The sequence below is a fragment of the Falco cherrug genome, chromosome 2, assembly GCF_023634085.1.
Source record: "Falco cherrug isolate bFalChe1 chromosome 2, bFalChe1.pri, whole genome shotgun sequence".
Lineage (NCBI taxonomy): Eukaryota > Metazoa > Chordata > Aves > Falconiformes > Falconidae > Falco > Falco cherrug.
Genome location: NC_073698.1, coordinates 95,903,833 through 95,925,355, shown reverse-complemented (window position 1 = coordinate 95,925,355; position 21,523 = coordinate 95,903,833). Strand labels below are relative to the sequence as shown.

At 38.8% G+C, this 21,523-nt stretch overlaps 1 protein-coding gene across 6 annotated transcripts in view; it reads right to left on the bottom strand.

The window, feature by feature from the left end:
• Positions 1 to 21,523, bottom strand: part of ARHGAP6 (Rho GTPase activating protein 6) — a 336,756-nt gene that overhangs the window by 3,270 nt on the left and 311,963 nt on the right. For all 6 annotated transcript variants that reach the window (XM_055702111.1, XM_027798654.2, XM_055702112.1 and 3 more), the window contains 6 exons: positions 18,827 to 18,977; positions 17,544 to 17,692; positions 14,072 to 14,251; positions 8,540 to 8,637; positions 2,167 to 2,429; positions 591 to 671 (listed from right to left, as the gene is read on the bottom strand). In XM_055702111.1, the coding sequence (XP_055558086.1) occupies positions 591 to 671; positions 2,167 to 2,429; positions 8,540 to 8,637; positions 14,072 to 14,251; positions 17,544 to 17,692; positions 18,827 to 18,977 (922 nt within the window). The remainder of the gene's footprint in view (positions 1 to 590; positions 672 to 2,166; positions 2,430 to 8,539; positions 8,638 to 14,071; positions 14,252 to 17,543; positions 17,693 to 18,826; positions 18,978 to 21,523) is intronic.

Below are 21,523 nucleotides of genomic sequence, written 5' to 3'. Positions count from 1 at the left end.
GCATCAGCCTCACCACCAGCTGAGCATGGGGACACAGGGCAGCAGCCCTACATCTTTCTGAACCATGTCTAATATATTACTCAGCGATTCATACTTTGCTCTGACATAAAGCCTTGCAGCACTTGACATCCTTCAAATGCTTGAAAAGCAGGGCTGTGTTTTAGTCTCACAGTTCCTCTGTGAGGCAGGTGCAGATGGGAGAAAAACACAGGCAGGACAGGTCAGGGACTTGCTGGACCCATGCCACCCAGCAGCAGGGTCAACACCCAGGGCTGCCAACCTCACAGCCTGTGCTTCTGCCACTGTGGCAGCCACTCTCAAATCCCCACTGGCCGTCCACTTCCAATGATTTTTAGAAGAATATAAAACTATTTTTTAAATTAATTTAATAATTATCTTGTGATGGTTTGAAATGTCGCCACATTTGTATAACCACTGTGCTCCTCTGTATTTTATTGAACAGTCACTTTTTAAAAGTTCGACTCGGGACAATTTGAATTATCCTACTGGTTTCACTGCGATTTCTCAAACCCAAGAAACTGTTTTATGTCTTTGCTAGATTTTGGCTTAAAACTTGAGAAATAACTGACCTGTCACTGCTGGATCTTTGCAGCCACTTTTCAGCGTTGAATGCCAGGTGCCCCAGATATCAAAATGATCTTCGGAAACACCTAAATAGCAGTAAGACCAGGAAGATGATGATGATGAATTGTTCCTCTTACAGCCATTATTTAGAATCATACAAATGGAACAGTAAAACCTTATGTAAGGTATCAGAGCTGTTAACATATACTAGCATCTGACTTACCATACACCTAACACAAACATCTCAAATGTACTTGTTCAGTTACTTGCTGTTTCAGGCTCAGCTCCTGTAACAGATTCAGTAAACTCTGTACCGGCAGGATGCCCGAGTTTGCTGAGAGAGTGGAATTTCCCCGGAGGCCTCTGCCTTACTGAAGTCAGTTGGAGAATTTGCACAAGAACAGGAGGATTTGGTCAACAGAAGGTAGCCCTTGTGCTTTTTTATGGAAAGAATGGCAAAGCTTCCTCAGGCAGCCCAGCCCCAGGTGTCACTGTAAGGCACGCTCTATCAACCTGCAGCATCCCTCGGGTCTTAGGCAAAAGTGCTGTCACAGAACAGAGATTTAATGAAATGTGCGCATCAGGCATTGTGCTGGGTTATAACAGTTTCATCCTTTTTTCTGACTCCATCTGGCAGGAAAGGAATTTCCTAATTGGTCATGGTCCAGTATCGTTGTGATACATAGTAAAGTCCAAAAGATGGTTAATATGATAAAACTTAATGTAATTTCCTGTTCATAACTTGATAGAAATCTGACCAAATTTTGAAACCTATTCAGAAATTCAGATGCTGAATACAGAAGATAAATGCCCATTGGCATTTATAAAGCATATAATTGCAATAATAGTCCAAATCTCATTAATTCCAAGGGGAATTAAGTGCCTAACCAGTACCTCTAAAACAGCTTTAAAAATACCACCAAACAGTTATCTGCACCCCTGAGCACTGAAAGTTCTTAAAGTTTGGCTCATTAAATATGCTCTTCTTGAATGTAAATTATTTTAATAAAATATTTCTAAATGAAACACATCTTGAAGTGCCGGTGAGTTATCAGTTTAAACCACAGATCTTTACAGAAGAAATGATTCAGGTGTGCGCTCCCTAGATAGCTTTGAAAATTATGGATTCCTGCACTCGTATTGCTAGGTATGTAATTGGTAGCAGATGTAATACTGTGCAGATCAGCTGTGTTCTCCAGCGAGAGGGTGCTGAAGAAAATTTGTAGCTTGACATCTTAAAGTCTCAGATTTTTCCAAGGTCCAGACCACAACCTTGCAGTTATTAATGGAGCAGAACTTGAAATACCTATTTCTATTTTCCTAAATAATATCTCCAAGTTTTGATAAATGCCATACCAAGAGCATCCCCGACAGCTGGCTGAGCTAAGGAGGAGGGCTGAGCACAGACCCTTTGGGCTCAACACAACAAAAGAATGTTAGTCAGTCATTTTTTGTAAGGTTATTTATACTATTGTCCTTCAAATCCTGGTAGCTGATAATACAAAAATGACACTTTTTCAGCTGCTCCAGAACCCCCCATCGGTCACTGAGGAAGAGGAAAACGAGCAGGACGTACTCTACCTTTTCCAGCCTGTGATGCAGAAGAATTCTCCTTTGTCTTAGGCTGCAAATGTCCAACCAGCGTGTACTGTTCGGGTACCTTGAACAGCTTATCTGGGCTGTGGGCAACCTCTTCTGGCATTGCCATCAGCGAACGCTCCGAGAGTACCGGGGAGTTGTTGTCATAAGGGGAGACGTCTCCGCTTGAAGCTTTATTGGAGTCCGTGGAAGAATGTCTTCCTCCTGTGGAGTAGGAACCTTCTGACCGCAGCATCTCAGGGCTCCTGAGAAATTTTGATAAACAAACTACTGTTAATAAAAAATGCTTTATGTTCACAGCTACATATGAGTTGTATATAATAAAAATAAAATCAAATACAGAAGTATGACAACAGCTGCTGAAATGAAAACACTTCAGAAGCAGTACAGAGGTGAATTTTCTATGAGTAAAACTTTTGCCATGAAGTGGCCAGCAGAGGCCACTAAAAATCAAAAGATGCTGCTGTCAAGGAAGAAAACAACAAAAAACACACAACCGTACAATTCACCACAGGAAATTAAACAGTGAATCAATTCCTTATGTTACCTTGACAATTTAGCTTGTTGCAAGAGTAAATCTGAGGGCATGATAGGAAAGATTAGTTTGATGCTAAACAGTATGCTAAAATCACTTCTTCCACTCTGAGCACTACAGTCAGAGAAATCAAAAAAACTCCTTAGCTTGTCTCTCACGCTGTAAGGATGCTCTTCTAGAGCCATCAGAAGGTAAATATTCTACAGGGGACAAAAAGATGTATCTACTGTACTTCTGATGGGGGCAACAAACAATTGGCTCTGCTGATAACTTCTATGTCTTTTACCTTTTCACCTTTATGTCACCAAGAGCATGGTCTGCATTTAATTTTGACAAAAGAAGGCGAACAACCTCCCCATAAAGTACAGCCAAGGCTCAGAGAGACAGCTCTCTTTTTGAAACATGCTGGGAACATTGAGGGTGATTTTTTGAAACGTTAAGATTTTACTACACAGATAAGAGGCAGTCCACGAGTCACTGAACCTCCCAAAGAATATAGAGAAATATTCTGTAAACAAACAATAGTTTTTTCCTGTTGGCACTCCCTAATTTATATTTCTATTACTCATTCTTCACTTCTCTGCACTTTGATCTTTGTTTCTTAGATGCTTATCTTTCACTTCTCTTGAGTCAAACTACTCACAGTGACCTCACGTTAATATCTGCCCTAATTGACTATGATATGACAGTGGCTCATTCTTGTAAATGTGGACTGAAAATGGTTGGCTCTTCTCAGAGTAAAATCCAAAGAGAGCTTGAACTCAGTAAGCAGCCAAAGCACATTGCTTGTTATGGAACAATAACCCTCTTTCCAGACAAATGAAATAAAACTGAAGAAAGAAAATAAAGAAAACACACAGTAGTAAGACAGGCTAGCCACAGCACACTAAATATTAATACAGAAATAATGAAAAAACACCACTTTCAAGCTGTTCGGGTTTTCTTCCTGGCTGATTTACACATTGCACGTCCCAAAATGTAAAATATATACATCAACATCATGATTACTATTTGATTCAATATGCCTTCCTTTCCCCCCATGTAAGAGCAATCATAAAGCTTTGGGAATGGATCAACTAAATTTCCTCCTTGGTAACTTCCAGCAAGAAATCCATCCCTGAACTGGTCCTGAACATTAACTGGGGCAAACTCAAAACCCCAGAGCTGCCATTTGGCAAAGTACTGCTGTCCCAGGCTTCCTAATGTGCTTGATACAGTAATGCTGGGGAATTATTAAAAAACAAACAACAAAAAAAAAAGTAAATCATGCCCCAATTATGTAACTTCCTATCTCAACTTCTCCTCTGAAGATGAGTCCAGTATAAATTACACTAATCAGAAACAGCCACACACTGAAGATTTCTTGTCTTTTAAGCACGTACAATTCTATCACAAATCTTTTTTTCTCTTTTTATCTCCCTTACTCCTTTCTTTCTGCCCTCCTAGGTTCTAAAAAAGCTTGTACAGTGAGTGTGAGTTAAGATTAGATTTAAGCAATGTCTTGGCAATTTTAGAAGAACCAGAAATACCTGAGAGAAAAAGGGAGAAATGTTGGATATATGTAGGTATCCTATGATCAAATAGGTCTTTCCAGCTTTCCAGACTGAATGTCATCTAAACCTCACCCTGCTAGCATACAGACATACTTAGCAGTGACACCAATAAGGCTTATTGCATGTAAATCTTTGCAGGATCAAAACCTAATTGTGTTACACAGGATAAAGAGAGAGGTATACCACCACTTAGCCATGGCAAGGTAACACAAGGAATAAGGGAAACAGAAATGGAAATGAAAGAATGTGAGAACATAAACTCAAGCTTTGTGAAACACTGATTTCATGTCTTACCTTGAATGATCTGTTATAGTCTATCTCTTCTCAAGACAGAGATCCTGATAAAAATTTACTTGAATGGAAACTGTCAAGTCTTTGGAAAGATCCAAATGTTCATGTGTTTAAGCTCATTTACCGTTTCTGCTAGTAAGCCCACACAATTTTATATATATAATGTCACTTCCAAATTTGTTTAGAAAAAATAGTTTTAAAAATCAAAGAAAATTCCAGTGGACTCTGCCAATCTTACTACAAAAAACTATCAAAATGGATTGAATGCTTTAAAGTTGGAAATTGTTCTCATACATTTGCAGCTTCACCATGCTCTTCATGAACAAAATAAAACACAACTTCCAGAAGAATTTGGCCTGCATCTTTCCAAATAAAGAATGAATTCTCACATATTCCTTAAAACAAAACTTTTGCATCTGTTTGCCTTATGGTTAGAGTTCAGAAGCAAATGGATGTTCACTAAAATTCAAACTTCATCTTTCCCTGCATAGCTGTGAAATTCTCTATCCACATGCTGGGTAGAAACTAAATCAGGAGGCAAACATAAATACTGCACAAAGTACCCACTAGCCTAGACGCAGTCTGTGAATAGGGGCAGATTACAGTGTCCACAAAGAGTAATAGAAGATTATGTACTATCAAATGTGAGAAATGGAAAGGCAAGTGAAGCATTTCCTAGCGGTTATGAACTACATTAAGGAAAAGATTTAAAAAGTGGTTACATACAAACTGAAACTGCAGAAGGAACCTATGTTCCTTCTGCCACATGTGTTCAAAAATACTATTTTTGATTCCAAAACAAAAATCAACTACACTATAAAGGAGTCTTGGGCTTTCCTTTTTAACTGGCATTAACTTCTGCACTGATGTTATCCACCAGAGTCTACTTGCATGGGTGAACTGGAAAAATGTTAATAATAATGACTTCTACCAGGGATATTCCTTCCTACTTTCCTACTGGTATCAAGGTCATCAGAACAGGAAATCCCTTCCTGGTTTTGGCAGAAATCCTTTTCTGTTATACGTTAAAGCTTCTGAGTGGGAAAACAATTATGTTTTACAAGAGGTAAATCATACAGTGATGGTTTGGCAGCATGTGCAGTAGTAATTCCCACCCACATCTGAGCAACGCAGGTACCACTAACAAAACAGATTATTATGGGACTATGACGTGGTTGCTACTGCCATGCAGGGTAGAGGACTCAGTGATTCAAGGAGCCTGTGCAGCTTTGAAAACTGCATTTATGCATACTGTATGGCCTATTGTATGGCTTCGTCTTTGTGCCACAGGTTAGGATGGATTAAAACCCATCATCACAGAAATTTGAAAATTTTGCAACTTTGAAACTCATTTACGCTAAAAGGACCACTAACCATGATAAGCAGTAAATAATTGTAAGAAACATATTTTATTTTTGTGTTAAAGATGTTTCATCTTACAGCTGGAAACCTCAAATTCCATTGTCATCAAGCCAACATACAAAAAAGTTGGGAAGTCATCCACAAAAGCACACTTCAAAATTGCCGCCAATGGTAATTAGTGCTTTACCATGAAGAACTCCCACAAATTCCCTGAAACACCATTCATGATGCTCAGCTCTTAAGAGAACTGAAAGTTGAGGATCATCTGAACTGTTGTCCTCTGGGGAGGAAAAGAGACTGCATTTTCTCTGTTAGATCAGAGCGAAGAAAGCATTTGTAATGACATCAAAAGCAGAAATGTGAGGGCAATTGCAGAAGCAGGACCTTCAGAGTGATTAATATGACATTAAAGTCTCGACATTGATTCCATACTCTACGCTATGCAGCCAACTAGCTTTTCTGACAAAGGTTGTCTCAAGAATATGTAAAGTTTTCTGTTCCATGGATCTAAATTTAGATCTTGAGTACACGACCAGGAAATTTCCAAGAGTAGTAAGGATGTATTCTGGAGGCTCATTTTTATCAAATCAAGACAAACATCTTCTTGTTGTCTGCTGCCACACATTTCTTACAGGAAAAATAACCAACAAATACAAGCCTCAAAATGGAGATTAAGTTCTGAAATAAATTAATCTCTTAAGAGCATCACACTCCTAGTAGTAACATTAAGCAATATTCCCTCTAATTCCCTGGAATATCTTAACAAAGAAGTTGCAATCACAGTGAAAACATCTCATTAACATTAAGAATAAATAACTTACATGATAGCAGAGTAGAAGAAAAATGACAGTGAATTTTTGCCTATCTCAGTGATATTTCATCTGCCAGTTACTGAAAATAGAGTAAATTGGTACTAGTGCTCCTATTTGGTTTCATAATGTTTTCTTACAAAACCCCTTTTGTCAGTCGTGACCAGCTTTGTACAAAAGATCCATTTTCTCCTGTAGGTGTGCATGCTGGCTAAAAACTAAGGAAGCTCAAGGAAAGGTCAACTAACTTAAAGGAAACAGGATCTAACAATAATCTGTTACATCCACAATGATTTGCAACAAATTTGTGCTCAATTGATATGCGTAGCCATATGTGAGATATAATTTTATATAAGCCTTTAAATAATATAGATGGTGAAATCCAGCATGAAGGTTTTTATTAGCTTGAGTTAGAAAGAGTATGATCATTCCAAATTGAGGGCTTAAAGAAAGAAGTCTCTACAGACTTTACCAATATGATTTGCAGTGTCTCTCCTAATTGTGGTCTTGGCTCGTGGCAAATGTGAAACAAGTGTAATAGACAGCTAACACACCTCAAATTATCCTGCATTTACTGTGATCTAACTATACAAATGGTTACTTGTCAGTCAGACACAAACTAACTGAAATTATTTCAGGTCTGTGGTACACTAAGGAAACACACCGAGACAGTTACCACAAATTAGATGATCTGTGATAATTTGCTACTGCATGTTATGTGCTCATGTGGTTAAGTCAACAAACTAATAAAATCCTTTACAACACGATATATACTGCATGTATTTTTGTTTTTAATTTTTATAATTAAGGAAAGCTTTTTCCCCCATGTGTTATACCTCTTCATTTAAAGCCAGGCACACTATTACATTACCTCCAACTATACAATGTTCAGAGGGAGAGAAAAAAATCATAGCTACCTGGCTGTACAAATTCAATTTTAATTATATTCTGAATGCACTAGGCACTTTACACACACAGAGGAAGACAAAGTCCAATCTGTCCCAGAGAGTTTGGAGTCTAGGAAACCTCTTAGAAATTACTTAAAGCAAGGTTGTGAAATTTTGTGATTTTGGGGTCTGACATACTGGGATTCACTAGAATAAAGGCAATGACTGTATTTCCCATGAGAAAACCAGGAATCCTGTTAATTCAAATGTACAAACTCATAGTGTTAAGGCACATGAGTGTAGGCATACATACACCATACACAAAGTTGGAATATGTTATGTATCATAATCGCAGTAGTGATTGGTGTGATTTTTTTTCTCTTCAGATCTTTCACAGAGTTTACAATTAAATAATATCCAAAGAGTCTCCGTAAACCTGCTGTTGCAGCAGTTGACTTGTTTACAATGTCCTACGTGTATACAATAGGAAAAGAATGACAAATGGTGAAACATCTAGTTGTGATGATGTTAAGGCACTCTAGGGTGTGTTTCAAGGATAGTGTAGTACACGTCTCCTGTTACTGAAGACTACAACAAACCCAAGAAGACATGAACCAGCAGATTACTAGAATACATCCTGTCCGGTAACAGTGCACTGGATATTTTTATGTACATGTCATTCTGTTCTCTGCAGCAGAACGCAACCTTTCCTCTGAATAGGGAAACAAGGTTTGTCTTTAGAAAACACTGTACAAGAGTCATAATTTCTTTGGCAGAGTCTGTGTAATAGGGAGGATATTTCTACGCCACTGTAGAGAGTGCAGAAGAGCTGTGGATAACTAGAACCTTTTGAATGCTTCTAGTGGGAGAAAGAAATTCCCAGCAGAAACAGGGATGATGAAAAAACAGATTACTCACGATGACTGGGAAGCTTTCCTCCTCAACAAATAGTCCACAACATCTGGGTCAGTCTCTAGCAGGCTAATAAGCACTTCGTTCTGTAGGTCAGGGGAAACCTATGAAGACAACAAAAAATAGTTGGAGATTAATATCCTTTAATTTACAGTGATATTGGTACTATGCTTAATCTAAAAGACCAAGTACAAGTGCATTTATGGAGAGTATATAAAATAAATATTCAGAAGCTTCCATTTAAAAGATAAATTGCATGTAACAACAGGCTGAAAAGGACCAAAGACCACTTCGTACAATGTCAAATGCTGAACACTGTTGAACAGCCCATTGGTATTATTTATATATAGTTATTATATTATTTATATTTCAGTTAGGTACTATCTCTGATAAGAACAGAAGCATCACTCATGTATTGCAATCCCAAAAGCTTCAGTTTAAGGTCCTCACCTTACAATCCCTATTCACAGGTCTGGGGACGTTTACCGATTTCCATTCCAAGCAACTGTACTTCTTTTCTTTTAGAAAAAAATGTGAAATGTAATTACACAGGAAGGAGAATACTTCTTCATATATTCTGTGGCATTTGACTTATTTATGTCCTCATATGGAAATTGCATGGTTACTGTTCTATCAATAAAGTTCTTAATTTGCTTCATTTCAGTGAGAGCTGCCAAAGGCCAACATTTTTCTAAATTAAGTCTTACAAACATTTAATGTTCAGGTATCCATGTAGCCAAATCCTGAGATCTAGAAGCATTTAAATTCCTGTTTTATGCTCAATCAGAACCTGAGTAATTACAAAGTTAATCTGTCCATAACTTAGATGTATGGGTGGGTCCCTGTTGGATGTCCAGCCTCTCTGGGCTTCAGGTAGTAGCAACAGGCTCCACCAGGATTTGCATCATCTTCTTTGGAGTTTGGCCTTTCTTTTTTGCCACCTCTCTCTAGTGCGCTTTATATGGAGATATAAAGCTATTGATAGCTTCAGCTGCTGCAGGCTATAGCAACATCTCCTGAGCAGGTAGCAGGAATCGCACTCCAAAACCTGCCCAAGCAAACCTGGTACTTCCAATTGTGCTTTACGTGAGTCTTACAAATCCTTAAGTGAGTTTATCCACATCACAGTGGAACATTCAACTCAACCTTCAAAGCACTGAAACAGACGTAATCATCTGAGAAACCTGAACTAACAGCCCAGGTTCACTCATGATGGATAGAACTGGAGGCAAGGCAAACGCAGCAAGCGGTCATCAACTGTGCAATATGCTTCTGGGTGCAATTTGTCAGAGTCTGAATCTCTTGACCTTCAGGTCACACTGCATGGGCCATTTGTGCTCCCTGACATTTCCTGGGGAATAGGAATAGAATTACTAATAGATTCCTCAGGGGAACACCTCGGTTTGGTAGGTATTTAGGGAGTCAAGTTACAGAAAAGGCGTATTTCTTTAAAAAAGGAAATAATTTGAAAATAAATGAAGATATCCATCATTTAATTCAAAATTATCCAAAACATGAGAAACTTGTGTGACCATGTATTCCTTTTTTAAAAATTGTACTTAGCCTCTAAAGCTGGAAGAATATTTTATTGAAAGGCATTGATACAACAGTCTTTAAATAAATTATCTTCTTTTTATAGGAATACAGTTTTGGAAATCTGCTGCGCTGTAACTTCTCTGTTTAGACAGCCTTTCTATAGAGTAGAAAAAACTCCAGATAAAGATTGAGGATAAAGCAGAATCCATGTCTTCCTTTATATAACTTACTGTTCAGCTTTTTATGAAGTTGCTAAACTTGTAAGAATCTACTGAGAGGACTGTGTCAGAAAAATATAAATATATTTTCCATTATTAAAAAAAAAAGTTAAAATATCAGTCTCTCATTCCATAAAAATGAATCTGAAAAAGTTCCAACAGTTAGTTCAGTTCCAACTGAAAACATCTGCAAAACCCAAACTTAACAGTTCTATTGTGTTATAGGACTTGCATATTAATTTATGATCCTTCAACCAGATTTGTACTGACGGTGTCCTTGCTAGCTGTCTACTGGGTTTTAGGTTTCCTCCTGTGCAGCAATTTACTTCGGTTAATGAATTTGCAAGTGTAGAAATTACATGCATGTAATTATAAACTTACACTTATAGAGATATTGGTACCTCAGGAAGATGTTACAGAGCTGCTATAACTATTATTAATTGTTTAACTGGAAGTTGTGGCTGAGTAGATGGCTAAGAACTTGAAATACAGGGACAGAAGGGAAGGAAGCCAACGCACTGCTGGGGTAACAGCTGTTCAGCACATACTGGGACAGATCAGCGGGCTCTGGGGTTGTCAGGACTCCAGTAAAGTAGGAGATATTCTGAGATTTGGGGGCTGGGTGCTACATAATAGTCACAGCTGTTGAGACACAAAAGGGTGGAGGGACCCTTTAAGCGTCTCCTTTGTGCTGTCCCTTGCTACTGATGTGGCACAGAGGCAGTGCACCACTGCCTCTGCAGCAGGGAGGCTACTGTAGCCTCTAACAGTGAAAGTAAGACCTTCCAGATACTATGTAGTGTTTCTTTGCCGCAGGGCTGGATCTGGACACTAAGAGATGAAAACGCACGACTAAACTGCTGTTCTCCATCCTCTATGCCAAGTCAATGACACAGTGTAGCCGAGTTGTGACTCCCTGCATTCAGCTGCTGGGCACAGTTCAGAGACTGGCAAAGAACATTCCTTTATATATTCCCATAAAACATTTTAATGCATCCCTAAGACTCACTGAAATGGTTAAGAATTGGACATGAGAGGCCTTAACATCATTAATGTCAACGAAGCAAGATTAAAATCCATCTTCTGTATGGAATCCACATTTGTGTATTACTGATATGAATGAAAAATGCTTAATAAAAACAGTCCCCACTATCCTTGGTGGTTCTGACAAACAGAATCTTCCTGATCCACCAACAGGTCAGAATCATTCCGAGGCTGTGGTCTGGGTGCCACAACAAATCTTGGTCTCCTACGTTTTATTTCACAAATGTTCCAGTTTCAGTGCTGAAGCCAATCAGCGTTTTATAACATCCCATACACAAAAGTAACAGGGGGAAAAAAAAACCAAGCCACAAAACCCCAAAACACCTTAGCAGCAATACATTGTATGTTATAGCTGTAGCTGAATGCTCCAGTCCAGATGTTTTCCTTTTTGTAAGCAGCACAAATGTCAAGTATAAACAGCAATTCTGGTTTGGCCCCACTGCTATGGGTTTGGAAAACAAATCGCTGCTGCTTGATTTCAAATGAATGGAGTTTTATTACAATTACATGTACAAATGTGATCTTTTCTTTTCAATGCACCTATTACGAAATGATGCACTGGGCTAATTGTTTTCAGAATACAAAGAGTCTCTCTGTGCTGCTGCTGAAAGCATGAAAAAGATGAAATAAACCCTGGTAGAAGCTTTACAAGATAGTAACAATAAGCAATTTAACACAATCAAGTATCATGTGTGTGCTTAGATATTACTCCAGAAACAGGCAGAACTTGCCATGTTGTTTGCTAAACTATGTCAATGGGAAGAGGGAAAGCACCCAGAGACGCTCAGCTGTTAGACATTTCTATAAATTTCACAGCAATGTAGTTCAGCTTTCAGGAGAGCATCTGAGATAGGTTTGTCTTTCTATTATACACAGCTAGCTTCTCATTTTGAAATCTGATTCTAATCTCCCTCCACAATCTGAAAAGCTACTTTGGAAAACAAAAGAAAACTACTTTTTTTTCCCTGCACACTTCATTTAACCTTCAGATGAAAATGCAAGCACTGAAGAGATAAAGGCACAAATTCATCACAATTAAAAGAGACCATATGTAGGTTAGTCTAAACCTAGCCCCACTCTTTCCACACTGAAAATCAGAACGTGTGCCTAAGTATTAAGTACCGAGATGTGGCTGTGCTGTAAAATGTTCTTAAAGAGAAACAATAAGAAAACTTCAAGTATTGCAAGTATGCTTATTTAAGTATTATTTTAAACTTGCTAGTGCCATCCATACTCTGGGCCAGCAGACCTTCACACAGGAGTGCAGTTCTGTCACTGTCTTTTCCTGCTGTGAAAGGAAAAATAGCACCTAAAGTTTCCCCAAAATGTGAAAAGATTTAAAAAAAAAAGAGAGAGAAAGAAAAAGAGAGAGAGAAAGAGAGAGAAAGAGAAAGAGAGAGAGAAAAAGAGAGAAAGAGAGAAAGAAAGAGAGAGAAAGAGAGAAAGAGAGAAAGAGAGAAAGAGAGAGAAAGAGAGAGAGCAAGAGAGAGAAAGAAAGAGAAAGAAAGAGAGAGATTGCTGAGTGTCTACTGGAACAAGAATAAAAATAAAGCAAAGGATGTAATGAAAGGCAATACAGTGTGAGGGAAACAATGAGAAAACCACAAGAAGTTCATTTGAGGCTAAGACTGATAGGCAGAGCTCGTGACTGTTTTCTCATGCTCTTCTCCCTGTTGAAATCTGGTAGACACCTTCCCCTTCCAGTACTATGTGGCCATTAGTCTCACATGCCCACAGTCCAGGGTTGTCCATCTCCCATCAAGGTATCCAGCACGAAACTTTGCCGGAGCAGTGTTCCTTCTGCTTTGGGAATCGATCTCCTCAGTGTAACATACAGTGCTGTTTAGTTTCAAGACACAACAACCAAAGCTATTTTTGCCTTTTCAAGACTGCTGATTTTGTTTAGAGGTGTATGCCTATTAAAATGAAGGCAGGCTAGTACCCACCACTAGGTCTGACTGGACTCTGCTACCCCAGAGCAGGGCATTCTCAGGCACAAACCACATTGATCTGACCTACAATTTTATAGACAAAAAGAGGAAAAGGTAAAGCCACAGAATGAACTGTCCAGCTGACTGCTAGGCATGAGGAATGTGATTTATCTAAGCTGCATCTTAAGTAAACAACATGTCCAAGTACAAGGTCATCATCCTTTTTACGAAGAACTTCCTTGTTTCAGCAAGAGAACAGAAAGGAGCTCAGGACCTGCACAGATTTATGTTTTACTCCTCTCATCCAACTGACAAATGAGAAAGCTTTGTCCTTCCTCCCCGTCCAACCAACAAGAATGCCTTTGGTAGGACAGGATGTTCCTTAAATTAACCAAGGATCTCTCACTCTCTGCAGAAAAATTGGCTCCCTGACTTCCAAAACTGATAGTTAAAAGTTAAAAGGTCATTTTCAGTCTTGCCTTCAAAACCAATGAGCAATGCTGGTGCACTCTTTGGTATACAACTGAATAGCCAACCTCAGCATTTCCACAGACAGAAACCTTCTAAGGAAGATACTCTTCTCTACGTAGAAACCATTCCAGGCAAGATATAAGTACGTATTTTTAATACCGTTGCTTACTGAAAAGCACTCTCCTCAATAGATGATTACTTTTTCTACTAATAATAATTGACCCTAATCTAATGCAGTTTTGACAGTTTATTTCATCCTAGTCTACTAATACTAACCAGGTATTTTTTTCATTTCACTTAAAAATGCATAGAAGTAATGTGAAGAAATATGCACCTACCATGAAAAGGGCTTCATAGTTTTCAATCATCTTTTGTACGACAGCTATGATAGCAGTACTCTCTTCAGCTCGAGCTGAGCTCTGAACTGAGAATTCTTTGTCTGTAGATTTCTGCTTGTGCAACAAGTTAGGGCCAAAGATGGTAGCCAGGTTAAGTGATGTCATTTTGTTCCCAGTAATCTAGAAAACAGAATGCAAATGAGGTGGTGCCTCCCAGGGTCTAATGTATACAGATATGCATGCACACACATCTACACACACACACACATTCTCTCCCCCCCTGCTGTGATTTGGCAGATGCTTCATTCATCAAAAGCAAAGCCGAGTGCTAGTCAAATAAAAAAAATTAAGAATTTTCAGAAAAGTTGAAACACCTTCTTTGGATGTCTCTGCAATACTGTGGATTTTTTGGATATATTTTCAAATGGATTGGAGAAACAGAAGGTGGAAGTGGTGCCTACTCTTAATTCCCTGGAAGCTTGTCAGTGGCATACTTCTGAACTTGGGGAAACCTCCCTCCTACTTCACCATCTCAACATATTACTGTCTCTTAGGACCAAATACTGAAAACTGTTAGCTTTCTCAACTAGCACTCATGATTTGAAACAGATACAGGAAGGGAAAACACACTTCTGCCTGTTTAAACAGTTCAGACAATTAAGAGAGCATGCTCATTATTTTTATTTGTATTTTCCTGTCTTTTTGCTTGCTTCCTAGAACATGTCAAATGTTTACTTGTTGGGTGGATTTTTTTTTGGTTTGGTTTGGTTTTTTAGTTTTTCCTTACTTTTATAACTCTGTGATTAAAGAAGCAATAGTAACCTAATTTTGGAGAAAGTAGAAAGCTAGGAATACATACTAGACTAGAGAGAAATTACCTGAAAAAATGTCATATAGGTTATTAAATCAAAATTTTCATTATCATATTTGTGATTAGACTACTTTTTCCCCTTCTGTTCTTTTAACAGAGCAAAAAACAGGGGTCATGTGCTTCCTTTCTGTGTTTCCACTTGGTTGCTATTCTGGGAATGCAGAAGATGCCAGCAGTTTGCCTATATAAGACTGTAAGTGAATTTCAGCTGCTGACCCAGTATTTCTTGTAGGTGTTTGGTTTTTTTACAGAATAAAGAAATATCACAAGAGTTATTTTTCATTTGTTTCAGTTACATTTGAACTAATTAATTTTAAAAAAGGACTGGAAGAAGCACCAAAAAGAGGCAGTAAACATTGCATTTCAAGAAATGGGTGGTATCAAATTAAGTTTTTCAAGGTAGTAGTATAATTTTGGGTTTTAAGCTGGTTATTTACTGAATACTCTAGTCAAACTTACAACTGTGCACTGACTGTACCCAGTTTATTTTTTTTACAGAGCTGAACTAGACAGCATAGAGATGACAGTAAAAAGAGCTTTTCCTTTTATTGGTGGGACTGATGCGAAATCTTGGAAAGACATCAGCACTAAGTAGGCGCATGGGCAGTCATAACGAACATGTTGGCTCTTTGTTTTAGAGACTCATACCAGCATGACTATTAGTATGGCACACTCCCTTATTTGTGCACCGTGCACCTGGCTGTTTTTCAGGTGACCTGCTTTTTAAACACTGTCAGAGTACTAAGCCACTAAGGACGCACAGGCACACGGTGCCTCAAGTGTGCCAGGGGCAGCTTCTGGCTGGGCCTGGATCTGCATGTGCGGGCTGTTTGTACAAACAGTGAGTCTTAAGGGCAGCCTTGGGGCATCCCTTAAAAAAATGCTTTAAACATATCCACTGAAATTAAACGAATAAGTAATTTTAACAATGTTAGTCATCCATCTTCATCTTTTGTGAGAGAAGAACTTTTGAAATCGTGAAGAGGGCCTGCGTGCCAAAGCTTGGCTGTTTTCCTTCCAGTGATAGCAAACAATCTGATAAAATACTTTCTCTTGCCCTGTATGCCTTTATTCATCTAATGATTCATTAATAGCTTAAATAATTGTGAGCAGAATACTGTATTATCTATAAAGGTATCCGATTGCACATAATATTCCTGATACTCACAAAACTGCCAAGATAGCTTACATAAATTTGTCTTGCCAAAATACCTGTAGCAGAGCTGATCTACTGTTAAGAATGAAAATGCCTTTAATTCAACTATTGGACCAAACCAACTCTCTTAAGCAGCATCCTCTAGCCCTGCAACAAGATCCTCTTGGGTACATTCCAGAACCAACAGAGAACTCTTTGCAGGACCAGGGGGACCACAGCCTTAGCTGGCTTATACATGTTTTTAAGCACAGTAAAATTGTTAACAGGCTGCTCTTTTTAAATGTTTTCCATCATAGCGGTGTAGTTTGTTATCAACTCCTTGCTGAGGACAAAAATAACAGCATTTAAAGTGGATTTAAAAGCGCAATAGGCCTTGAAGTCACATACAGCACATCAGAAGTTAGGACTTAAGACAGAAATTTGGCAAAAGCCAGTCTCAAAGTGCCAATTTTTAAAACCAGCCAACTGCAAAAGGTGTCCAAATCTGACAGAAGTCACCATGGTTTTCCATCTGGAAGACGAAATTCTCCAGGAGTTTCAGAAGAGTCTCAGAAGTAACCTCAGAAGTAGTCTCCACTGCAGTTCAGAGGACAGAGAAGTCCTTCCCACAGATAAACCAGTACGATTTCGTCAAGCAGTGACAGACTGTATCTACCTCTTTCAAGGCTGAGAGTTGCCACCTTTTGCAGAGCAGCCCACTAGTTCAAGCATTTTTCCTGGCTGAATGTGGCAAGCCTGGATTTTCAGATCTTCTGTAGTGTGAATGGCGCAGATGCACACGCATGAATGAATGCTCAGCACAGTTCAGCCACATGGCTATGGGTGTTCTTGTCTCTGTGGGGTGGGTGCCCTCCAACCTCTCCACTGAAATTGGTCCCAATGCAACAGTAAGGAGGCCAGAAGGAAAACAGGCAAAGATGGACCCTGACTCCAACTAGTGATCAAGTCTGTCAGTTGCAAGGACACAGTTGGAGTTCCCGTCTGTATTTTTTATTCTTCACTACCCAGTGCACACACGGAAGTTAAGGTAACCCAGAAGTGTACTGCTATGTCCAAAGGTCATATAAGAAAGCAACAACAGAGAATGAAAAGAAAATGAAAAAGCACACTCTGGAATGCCTGAGACTTTCCTATGTGAGTATTTTTTCCACAGAATATAATAGGATAAAACAAGGGTGGGGATGGATGGCTAACATTAGATGTTCTTAATAAGGCAAATTACACTGTGAATCTCCCAAAGGAAGTGGTGGATGCTTTACTAATTAAGTCATATAAAAATTAAACTTCCACAGCCCTAAGAACTAAATGGCAAATGTGGAGGCAAGAATATAAAGTCTCCCACCTTTCAGGGGTATGCCACCATCGTGTTTGATTCACAGCTTTAAAGATCTCTTTTCTGATCATTAATTAAGCAAAGCCAAAGGACACAAGTGACTAGGACTTACCTCCTGGCCATCTTTGTCTGTGGTGTCTTCTGCGTGGCCAGCCACTGTGGAGAGGAACTGCAGCAGCCGGTGCAGGGTATCGCAGTTACAGGGAGGTAGAAGATAAATGAGAAGCTGTAAGGTGCTTAGCTGTTCATCTGGCTCTAATACTAAGAGGGGAAAAAATACATTCTAAGAAAATTACTCCAACTAACCTAAAGGCAGAACAAATACACTGTTGCCAGCCCAAAGGAAGGCATAAGAATAGCTTTGTTTAAGGATCATTTTCCTTATAATGTCCAAAGAAAAAGAGAATACTCTAAGGAATTATCAAAGGTGTAACAAATACTGTTAGGGGATTTTTGCCTTAGTTGGTCAACTTTTTGTTCACAGGCTCATAGGATGTTTTCTCAGCCTATAAAAGAGCAAAATCCATGTTGCACACTTCATCATTGTCACTGGACACAAAAATTCTGCTTAATTTTCTACTTACTCCATGCACTTAGGTATAGTTGCTGGTATATACCAGGCACTGTGGGGAAGCATTCCAGTCAGGTTTACACTCTAGTAGTTTTAAATGGGTTTTCTTACAATTTCACATCTTTCAGAGGTACTGGGAGACTGGAAAAGCAACTAGAGATATAAGGGGCATTCTGCAACCACCATCACTTTAACCATCTGAAACGCAATGGTAGCTAGTGACAAATGCGGGACAGAGGCAGGATCTCAGAAATGGGGGCTTGAAAGAATCTGAAGAACACATATGAGGCAGCAGTTTAAGCTTTAAGGGTCCAACTTTACTTTGCCCAAAATCTGTGACTCAGGTCTTAGGCAACACATTTGGGAGTACTTAATACGATGGCTTTGAGGACCATGAACTACAACAAAATTTGAACCTTTGAAGCTAGGTTTGTGAAGCCAGAAAGGAATTTTGGTCAGTAAACAGCTCTAAAAATTAAAAGCATTAATGGTGCTAAGATACCAGGATTCAAATGGGACTCTGTCATCGGCTATTGCTGAACCAATGACAGGGTCAGAATTTAACAGGTACACGAATCACCTATATACAAAGGCAGAAATAAGTATAATAAGTTAAATCTTTGTTGTTTTAGTTTTATGGGCTATAATTACACAATATGAAAACCAAGGAAAGACCTCAGCAAATTTATACTATACAAATATTTGGAGGAAATCAAGGGTAGAGTATTAAATGCAAAGAAAAAAAGAATATGGTTAGTAGAGAACAAAGAATTCAAACAGGTAAGCTTTTGAAAATCACTACATCAAGACGCTGTAGAGCTCACAGAGAGTGTTGATGAAAGGTGTATAAAGTTCTCTGGTGAGAAGCGGGTCAGGCATGTCACGCAGAAATTCCTTTAACAAAGCAGCAACATCATGAATGCTGTGCTCTTCATCTAATACAACATCTATGCCCCGGTCAAACTCTTCACGTAACTGAAAAAGATCATGACACAAAACCACAGTCATTTGTTGTCCCAATTAGTACATCCCAACACAGAAAACCTCTTAAGATGTAGATTGACTCATTTTCACTTTCCAGCTTGGACATGACTGGTTCTTGGTAAGGTCAAAGCTGTAATTCATGTCTAATTGCTGGTTATTCCATGATATATAACTTAAGGTTTGTACCAGACTGTAATAAAATACAATTCTTTCTTTCCAGCTAATATATGGCGCACTTTTATGAAAAAAATGTGCCCAAGTAAATATAATTTTTGCAGAAATAAAAGATTGATATCAAAGGTAGAAACCAGGGAGAATAAGGAGAACTGCAAGAAAGGCTTTCTTATACCATTTATTGCATTATTCCTACATTTTAGAACCAGAAGGACTAAAACTGCATTTCCAAAAATTTATGTTTTCGTACCAAAAAATTAATAAATAATGTTAATATCCATCAAACTCACACTTCTCTTGTGATTTAAGACTGTATTTAAGCATAAGCAGTAAGCAGCCAGGTTCACTAAGACTTCACAGCAGCATTTATCCACACACATCTTGTTCTGCCTTCCTAATTTAGTTATATTCACCAAGTGATCATCAAGGAGTTAACAGACAGCAAGCTAACACCATTATGAGGTATTGCTACTCTTTTCCAACTACAGTCCTCAGACAAATCCTGTATAATTCAGAGGCATCACACATCCCAAAGGCATAAGAATCCCTCTCCCACATCCAACATGCATTATGAAAAGATAAAAGCCTGCCTTTCTGGAGAGATTTCCCAGCACCAAGAACAGAATACTTTCTTCAGACTGAGAGCTCCACCTTTTACTCTGTTCCTTTTGAAAACAGTCAACATGTTTTAAAACTGTTTCCTAGGAAAACTCTGCATCTTTGTTAATATTATGAGGTATCATGATCTCACATATATCTTCTCAGAGAGTAAGCATATCCAAATCTTACTAAACAAGAGGAAATTTGAGGTACACACTTTCTTTACCAAGATTATTACAGACATCTCAAAAAGAAGAAAGAAGGTAAGTCACAACCAAACTATGTGTCTGTGATAATATGTGGCAAACCTTGACCACAGACAAATCTATCTTGAGTGTGTATAGTGTGGAAGAATGCAGAAAATCCCATATTTTCAGCTGAAAACACGCTTTCATAATGGGCGTGAAAGGTATTCTATAAAAACTACAGCCTCCTTTTTTATTTACTAAGACTACTTTTAACATTATTAATATCAGTTATTACTAATAATGAATAATTATGTTTATGAAGATCAGACATTGTTCTTCATGCTTCCCCCGCTGATTTGCGGTCAAAGATTTTCCAGCACCAACTTGGGGATTTCATTCCCAGCTGAATTCTGCTCTTCAGACTGGTGGCAAATGCAGAACATCCCTGTGGAGCCCCATAAATTACCTCTATTCAGAAGATTGCTCTGCAATTACTGCCCCAAAGCAGCTGAGGAAACAGATTAGCACTGCATCAGGAATTCAGACTTCCCAAATAGCTGTCTAAATCATAAATCGCTGTTACAGTCTTGAATATGGCACTTCTGATTTGATATCCTGTAAGGCCTCAGAGAAGTCCTAATTAGCACAGTATCAGATAATCATTGGTGAAAGATGGACACATTTCAGGTCCAGGTACCACAGCTGTTAAAAACTGTATTTCCAGGTTTAAACTTTAGGTCCCTCAGACTTGATTCACAGGGAACAGTTTCAGACTTGTGGAAAATATAGCTGGTGAACTACAGCACCCACTCCAGCTTAAGATGTGAGAGCTGAGGACATCTGTGCTGAGAGAAGGGATGCAAGAGCAGAGCTCCAGCCGTGTCACTCCTCAACCTCAGGGTCTAGCAGTTGGTTCACCTGCAGAGCTGCCACCAGGTCACCAGGCCTGGCACAGAGGGCTGCCCACCCTAAGCTCAGCAACAGTGCTCTGCTCAAGCATCTGTATAGTTCCTGGGCACAAGCTGGTACCTGGCATCCTGATGTACCAGACCTACCACCTTAAGTCAACGCTAGCTCAGGAATCTCTGTCCTACACCCCGCTGTATATAGAGGCAGCAGTTTGTAATAGATGCACTTGTCCTAAATTTTCTCTTCCTGCTCACCAAACAAAAACCCTGCTGGCACATGCATTTACTTATGTATTTACTGCAACAAACTACAGTTGAAATAGGGTATTTTATAACTGCGGGAGGAAGGGAAACAAAGCTATGCCTACTTTCTACACCAGAAAAACTAATGAACAGCTGCAAAAGCACAAGAAAATCTGAGTACTGGGTTTGGCTTTCCATGGTTCAGAACATGAGTGGAATTTTAATTGAATCCAGACTTTCCCATGTGTTCATGTTGACAGCATTTATTATTGTAACTGCAAAGGCCAAGCTGATGCTTCTATGTTGTTTAATGAAATATATTAGTTCACCTAGTTCAATAAATTAGTCCATGTAATAGAATACATAAATACCCAAATCTCTTGATTTCCTCAGCTTTTGAGAACACAGTAAAAGGAAGTGAAAG